The sequence below is a fragment of the Frieseomelitta varia genome, unplaced genomic scaffold (genome assembly GCF_011392965.1).
Source record: "Frieseomelitta varia isolate USP_RPSP 00005682 unplaced genomic scaffold, Fvar_1.2 scaffold_608, whole genome shotgun sequence".
In the NCBI taxonomy this organism is placed as follows: domain Eukaryota; kingdom Metazoa; phylum Arthropoda; class Insecta; order Hymenoptera; family Apidae; genus Frieseomelitta; species Frieseomelitta varia.
In genome coordinates, this window is record NW_025110377.1 from 135,747 (window position 1) to 144,401 (window position 8,655).

At 43.3% G+C, this 8,655-nt stretch overlaps 1 protein-coding gene across 1 annotated transcript; it reads left to right on the top strand.

The window, feature by feature from the left end:
- Window positions 1-4,988: 4,988 nt before the first annotated feature.
- Window positions 4,989-8,363, top strand: LOC122534532. Its single transcript, XM_043665276.1, has 2 exons — window positions 4,989-6,767; window positions 6,798-8,363. Exons 1-2 carry the CDS (start codon window positions 5,885-5,887, stop codon window positions 6,980-6,982), a joined length of 1,068 nt encoding a protein of 355 aa, XP_043521211.1. The 5' UTR covers window positions 4,989-5,884; the 3' UTR covers window positions 6,983-8,363.
- Window positions 8,364-8,655: the final 292 nt, after the last annotated feature.

Consider the following 8,655-nt stretch of genomic DNA (forward strand, 5'->3'; position numbering starts at 1 on the left):
CATACATATGTGACGAATGACGCGTGCGTGCGTGCGCGCGCGCATGCCGGATTAACTATCGCGCGAACGTGTGGACGACGCCGTGCACGTGGGTACGACGCGAGTTTAGAATTATGCTCATATATAAGTACACACGTATAAAATCGTACTACGCCGGTGGCACGCATGCGGATCTACGAGCGTTGGTAACGCGGTGCCAGCCAGGAATCAGGTCACTCATATCAAACTGACCTACATACCGTTATCGGCCGTATTATCGCCTTTGATAAAGCGCTTATTAAACGTACAATTATGCCGGGGAAAGATTCAAGGCGCCCATTGCTCTTCCTCTCCCGCTCTCTCCGCCTTTATTTTTTCTCCGCACACGTGCATATATATATATATTTATATATAAAAGTTTTAACTGTATGTATATACGTGTACGTACGTATGTACGCGATTGTTCAGGACGATTTCCTTCACTGATAGTTGGTTTCCTCTCGTGGATTAGGTAAGGCTATCGATTCGATTCGATTTGCCGTTACCGTGTATTCTTCATCCGATAGCCTGACGACGACGTCGGTAATAATAACGCGGGGTAAAAACACCTCCCTAACGCGCTAAAAATAATCGAGCAACAACGACACGGGTGACCTCGCGCTGGCCACCGTCCTTCCTCGACAGTTCGAACTCTTCAACTTGACCTGGATAGAAAAAATTATTGCTGCCCGCGTTAGATTCATCGCGGTTCTCCTCTTCTTTTCTTCTTTTCGCTCTTCGAATCGCGTACCGCGTCGTACTGGAAGATGCGTACTCGTTTTCAATTATACACCTCGCGTTCGCAGCTTTTCGTTTCGTCGTTTGTGACATTTTGAAACTCGCCGGTTGCGATCTCGCCGCGAGATTAGGGCGCACCTGTATCTCGATCGATGTCTCCGACGAAAATAACGGGTCAATTCTTTTTTTTTTTTTTCTTTTCTTTTAAGTTCTTGTACATCGGTCGTCCGTGTTCGAACGGTAAGCATTAATTTCTCGATAACGAATCCCCCTCCCCAGTATCTCGCTTCCATATTATCATAGTACATACATACATTTCAAGTGCTGTCAATAAATTTACCTCTATCTTGCACTATGAATTGCAATATTCCTCGTCCATATACTTGCCTGACTAAAAGAACAAAGCGCTGGTGGATATTTGCGAGTCTTAATTAGCTTCGGCGAAGATACGTCGGAGGAAAAAAAAAAAAAGAAGGAAAAAAGATGATCGAGCGATACTACGAGAGTATAACATGACGAAAGAAACGCCGCACCGTGGATACTATTTACGGGCTTTGACGAAATAAAACTTGCCACGCGAGAGAGAGAGGATCGAGAGGGAACATAACAAAGATCGCGGTCGAGCGGAAGAGAGACGCGCGCGCGCACACACACACGCACACACATACATACAGACAAGCAGCAGACATATTACGTAGGCAGACTCGCCAACGAAAGTGAGAGCGAGGAGAAAGAGAGAAAACGAAAGGAGAAACAAAGAGAGTGAAAGATCTCCTGAAAGACCGCAAACAGAGAAGTGTAGAGCAACGTAGAGAGGGAGGGAGAGAGAGAGAGAGAGAGAAAGTACGAAAGAGCGAGACGAACAGAGTTGGCTTACTTCAACTCGCCGCGAGTTAACCAAACGTGAAACGGCTCTCTCTCTCTCTCTCTCTTTCTTTCTCGTAACCGCTTAACGTAACAGCCGTAACTAGTACCATTGCCAACGAAAGCTGTCGTGGAAAGTAAAAGCGGATGAGCCACTTTTCGCGTCACGAGTCTGCTCGGTTATGGCTGCTGACTAACCAAGGAAAGACAGAGAGGGACCACAGAGTTCTTACGAGTAACGTGGAGTATAAAACGCTAGCTCCTCCGACCGAGTGGAGGAAAGAGAAGGAAAGAACTTTCGCCCCATTCATCGATTTAGCGTCTACTAGCACATAGACTGCCTCTCGATCGGCTCTTGAACCGATGATGCTGCTGCTGGATTACTATTATGATCTGCAGTTACCGTTTTTCTACACGCGACGTAAATACGCCGCTAGACGCAAATCACGAGCCGAGGTGGTGACCGCCGTCAGCGTTGTCACGTGCGAATATGCGTTTACGTGCGCTGCGCATGCGCGTCGACAAATGGAGTTTTTTCTCCGCGCATTTTTCGTAAGCACGAGCACTTCCGGCGACGAACACGTCCCGTTTACGTTAGATTCTCGTAGTTTAATGAAAAATGCACGATCTTTTTCTATGTCGAAGAAGTTGGAGGAGTGTTTGAACAACGTTAGAGTTGCAGACGCAACTCCATTTTTGTTTTCGTCTCACTCCTCGTATTAGAATGAAAGAATATCAACACAGCAGTAGTAACTGTCACCTGTTGTTAATCGTTTCATTGGCAACTGTATTTTTGACAATTGTATGCTTTTTATTGATCGTCGATATTGTCTAGTATATCGTTACTCTCTAGAAATCGTACGTCAGATTCCAGGCAGAGACATTCTCACAGCTCTTGCCTCCATCCGAGCACCGTTCGGCTTGGACAGATTATTTTCTCCGGGAAATTACCGGTCATTACAGTCGCCGATCATTATCATTGGCCTTACCACTCGAAGACACGGTCTCGTGTACTCGATTCGCTCTTCAACCTTGAGCGTTATCCTGTTTACAAACGAACACGTACTCCTGGAGGAGAGGATGATCTCGCTCGCGCGATTTTCAGTTCTCTCTCTGCATTTCTGTAAAGCAGAAGATGACCGTGCTTTCGTCACCAGTTGTCCACGCTCGTTCCGCGTGGATCGCGAATTTTTAATCGCGAGCGAGCGATTTTTCGGTCAAGGTCGCCGATGTCCTTGGCTTTTCTTAATCGTGATTGGCGGCTAAAAAAAAAAAAAAAAGAAAAAGAGAAAAAGAAAGAAAGAAGAAGAAGAAGAAAAAAAAGGAGACCAGCGAGCCGGGTTGCAGCTCAAGGTGCACAATCAATGCCCGATCTGGCGGACAGATACATAAATTGCGTGCACGGTAACTCGCGAGCCAAACTCGCAACATGGACTAAATACATAAATATGATTCGCTTGTTAACGAGGCATAATAAACGGCAATGAATACCTTTATCGTCCGGCGAAGAACGCGAACTTTCACATTTCATCGGGCATCGTTGCCGTTCGAAACAATCGCGTCTTTGTAAGATTGTCGCGTGCGCGTGTTGACTCAGTCGAGCTTCAAGATTTGGTTTTATCATTATCGAGTTTAGCCTGCCTCGAGAGTAAGAGGAAGAGGCTGAGATTTAACCAGCGAAAGCGACTTGAAGAACATTTGTACACAGCGATTAATGTTTCTCGGAGTTGCACAAGAAAGGCACGACAAGTCCGATCTTTGTTGATTTTCTGATTCAAAAATACGTATAATTTCTAACTTCTAATTTTTTTTTGTTTTCAATTCGAAACGATAACGCTATTGGTCACTACCGTCACTTGCAAGAAGCTGGAACATCCGAAATAAAAAAAATTCCTACCGATTGGTACAAATAGCAAAGTCTATTATACGTCCAAGATACGAGCTTAAATAAGAAATTGATTCAAACTTCGTTTGAAAACAATAAATAGCCGATGTACGTTGTTATAGAACAACGGCGAATTCATAACGCTCGAATATTTCAGCCTTATCAAGCGAGTATCACTTAGTCTAATGACAGCGGCAGAAAATATCGTTAATAATAATTTTAATCTATCGCCGCAAATCGTTCTCGCGATAACACTACGAGAATATTTTAAAACTAACAAAACGTCCAGATATTTGCTTATCATCGCACGATTCGATAAAAAAAAAAAAAAAAGAATTTACATGTTATACTATAACGAAGGAGAAACAGATGAGCACGTTATCTGAAGGTGTTACGTATGAGAGACGACGGGAGAGATTCGGTTCGAGCGAATCGTGTAAATTATTTTATCTTTGTCCGGAGTAACGATGTTCCTACGCTAACCCAGGAACTGAGGAACTCCTTGTATTCTCATCGTACAGATCGAAATCGGTTTTCTTAAATCCTGCGCAACTAAAATTTCGTCTCAATTGACAATTGTCACTCTGGAAACTCGCGATGGTTCTAAATAAATTGTCCGATGGTTTTGTCGACGAAATGAAACTTTCAAAATGTGGATTGTGTAATTAAAATATAAATGTCACCGAGAGATATATATTTATATTTTAAGAGAGAGAAAACGAAGGGCTTCAAGTCCTCGAAACCCTTGCCTTTGTTTCTCGGGAGCATTTCTCGGGAACAGCGGAAGCCTTTTTCTGCAGTCGCCGTTTTTCTGTCCATCGTTCTTCACGGCTGGGATCCGTTAAGATTTTCGGCCACACCCAAACATCACGGAACAGAAATTTTACAGCTACCTTTCTCCTGGCAACAATAACGACACCTCCAAGGAAAATTTTTACAGCACGAACAGTTGAAAGAGCTGTGCGTGACGAATCTGGTGATTCTCTCAGGGAAATACAAACATCCCTTTTTGCTCCATGACCGATGGTCATTGGGGCATTGGGTCACTCGGTGTTCCCATTGCGAATTGCACAAGATGGCAATATTTCAAAATATTCGGCAATACTTCAAAATATTTATATTCGTAATTTATGAATCGTTGTCCGTAGAAAGCGGGGAAACGCCTGGCGAGGAAATGACAGCGTCTCCTCGGACAATGTAACGGACAAGATTGAACAATGCTTGTAACTATAAATGTGAACTGTTTCGATGACTATCTTCTTCGAGGAGAAGATCATCCAGATAGCGCAGAAATTTTCGTCCTTTCCTTGAAAAGCACAATTCTGTCATTTTGTTGACTTAGGAAGATAGTTGAAATTAAATTACGGTTCATATAAAGGTGCTGGAAAGTACAAGTCACAAATTAAATTTCGACAGAAAGTTCGGAAGCGGAAGAATGAAAGTTTGCAAAGTAAATGAATTTTTGTAATACAATAGAGCCTGTGACGTGATTTATTCCTCACATGTGACACTGTGATTTATTCACCTCAACTACTATAGATCTTCTGCGTAACTTCCACTCGATTTGAACTCGTTTTACTACTCTTCTGTTTTATTACCATGTAACTCTTTTGTGTTACTATGTACGTAACAAGAACAAGTGCGCACGCGATAATGTAATAATTATCAGTGATCCTATGGAAAACTCGTATTTCGTGTGAATTTGACTTTGAAAACATTTCGACAGAGTCTGAATTTTAAATTGTCAATCTACCCTGCAGCTTTAATAGAACTCGAATAGAATCTACGGTATGTACACACTCTGGCGTAGAGGCATACATGAGGATAAGGATAGATAGTTTTCGATTCGTTTTGTCTTCTCATTTCCGCGTTGTTTCACTTTTGAAAGAAAGCCGTGGTACAAACGGAAGTACGGTCTTACTCGAACAGGGCAATTTTCCTTGTCAGCGGGACCGTGCCGAATCTCCTCGCGTTTTTCATCCGGATTCGTTGATTTGCTGGCCCTTCGTTCACTGGCTCCGTGGTCCATTCCGAATTCCGCCGTGTGTCCCAGTTGCAAGGTAATAAAAATGGGCGACGACGGGGTTATATACATGGCCACACACGGATGCTATGCGTGCCCGCGACGCGAGGGGCTAAATCCTTGCAACTTCCACACAGACCAACCTGGTCTACGCGTCCTCTGCCCATAGAACCACATACACGTGATATCTGCACGTGCGCAAGCGCAACTTCGCACCGACACGATACGCTGTGTAACACACACACACACACACACATACACGCATATACGTGGAAGATGATGCATTTGCACACAGGATCACAAGTGCCGATGTGTGTACGTGTGTATGCACTCGCGTCGCGTGTGGGTACACGCGCATGCACGTTAATACACACACAGTTACACGTGGTCTCGCGATATCATCCCATGTGGGTAAGTGTGTCAAGGACGTGCGAACTGGCCTGCAAAACGCCAATTCGCGTTTCGTGGATGAAACGATCTATCTCTCTCTCTCTCTCTCTCTCTCTCTCTCTACATCTTCTTCTAGCCGTCACCTTTCCTCGTTTTCTCTCTCTCTCTCCTCTCTGGCTACAGGGAGCGTAAGGATTCTTTGCGAAATCATCATCCTTGCCTCGCGTAAGGGCGAAGGCGCGAGAAGAGACGCATCTCGGAGGAATGGAAGACGGCCGCGTTTTCGATCGCGCGATCTCGCGAAACGAGAACGAAAAGGAATACCGAAGGTCCTGATCGAAGGACGTCGAAAATATAACGCCACCCACCCCGTGGGCAGTGATATAAGATCCTTCGTGCGACCTTACGCGTCGACGCCGAGAGAGGATCCCCGCGAATGTAATATCGACAACTTTACGAACTCGTTCTCTCGGGGACGAAAATTTCATGTGTCCGCCATATGTCCTTGTCGTGGAGTTGGCGTCGCCCTAAATGAATTCGACAGCTTTTTCACCGGCGTGACAAAAATATGGTTAACACGGTGGCGTTATTTCTTTTCTTCTCTCTTACCTACGTTTACGGTTGTCTCTCTGTATTTATGTACGTACATACGCGTACGTATGTATGCACATGGATATATAGACGTGTATATGCGTGTAACACAGCACAATGAGTTAGATTTTACTTTTAGTTTCGAAAATGGGATTGCAGAGTGGGGCGGTCCTTGGCACACTTCACACACCGAGGCACGTTGCTCGCTGAATAAGAGAGAGAGAGAGGAAAAAGAAAGACAGAGAGAAAGAGTAGACCGTAGGGAGAGAGAGAGAGAGAGAGAGAGAGAGAGAGAGAGAGAGAGAGAGATCATCAGGCTCATATTCTTTGCGACGAATATTACGAGTTACAGATACCATACCTGCATAGCTAATATTATACGAGATAGTAATCGTACGCTAGAAGACGATGTGTATGTACTTACATATGCAGATACCTTTCTTTCTTCTGTTTTTTTCTCCTCGACAGGTTGACTTATTAACGTGTCACTCTTCCGAGCAATACTACGTTCGATCTGTGAAAGGAAAATTACTTTCATCGCTAAATAATGGAACAGTCTTATGAAAATATTTTCTCTATATACGCATGTTACATCTCCTTCAAAAGAGGGAAATATCAGTTTCTTTAAAAATATGAAAAACCCTATAACTTGCGATACAGTGTTTTTTATTAATTAAAATAGTTTTTCAGAAACTGTTGAAAACAATTATCAGGTTACATTAATACAAGTAAAATCTGATTACAAACACAAAATCAAATATCCTTCAACGAATATCGTATCGCGATGTGAAATTATTATTTCTCTACCAATATATATTTGACGTGATTTCTGTGTTTGTGTCGGAAGGGGAAAAGTGTATCGTGCCAGCTGGTAAACAGAATTCTGGAACCACGCGTCTATTCCCGGATAAATTACTTCCGTAGCCGAGAACGCTACAATTCCGCGTGCGTTCGCAGGCTACCTATTCGCCTACTCGGCGTACGTAGGACATTTAAAGGATCAGCGTGATGCTAATTGACCCAGAAATAGCATAACGCCGATAATGGCCGCATAATTTCAGCTTATACGGGTAAAGGACTCGCACTTTTTCAGCCTTGTCGTAGCATTGTCGTTGCTGCGTTTGCCCGCCCATCTATATCAAATAACTTTATATTACAAATCGACTAAGCTACGACAACCAACTATAGTTCATAACATATGTATGTATATAATTCTCTCACTCACACACATATATATATATATATATGGTTTACCTAACAACACGTTCAATGACAATTTCATCAAACATCAAACTGTACAAGTAATTTTCGTAATAATCCCCTGATTGAAATTATGAAGGCAGTTTTGTAGCGATTCGAATCTAACGAAATCAGGCTTACAGCGTGGTGTCGAAATCAAATAGAACCCCTTGTATAATGATTTATAATTCCCGAACGTATCGGTGCACGCCATTTACATTTCCAGAGTTTCTGGGTCACAGCTTTCACTTTCTTTCGTTGGTTCTTCCGCCCTTTCGACTGTTCGAAGCGCTGCCGCGCCGGGCCCTTTTCCCTTTCGTTCGATTCTTTTTCCCTTCTTTTTTTTTCCGTTTCAGTCGTTCGCTCATTCTCTCTCTCTCTCTCTCTTTGTTTCTCGTTTGCTTCGTTCTTTTTCTTTTTTCTTCTTTTCCCTCCCATTTGGTTTCTACCGTCACACAGCGATGATCGTGATTTAACGTGACATGCAATGGAACACAGAGAGGCACGACCTCTTTATTCTTTCTCAATGTGCCGGTGGAAATAAAATCGCATGTGTTGCGCGATGGTCGTGCCCGCGCCACCACGACAATGATATCGCGCGCAGGTACATACATTTGTATATATATATATATATATATATATATATATATATATATATATATGCGTTTCCGATTTGCACCCGAAGGAACAAAGCGAAACACAAGAACCTGTGTAAGAGCGTTTCGGCGCCGTATATAAAGTGGCACACGTTGAGGAACAGGATGCAGGATCGATCCTATACTTCTTTCACGATTACCTAAGATACTCGTAACAGGTAACTCGCAAACATCTCATTTCATCTCGTGCCAAAGGATAACAAAACGATTTACTCCGTTGTTAGCGATTTATCCCCGCCATTTTCTTCATA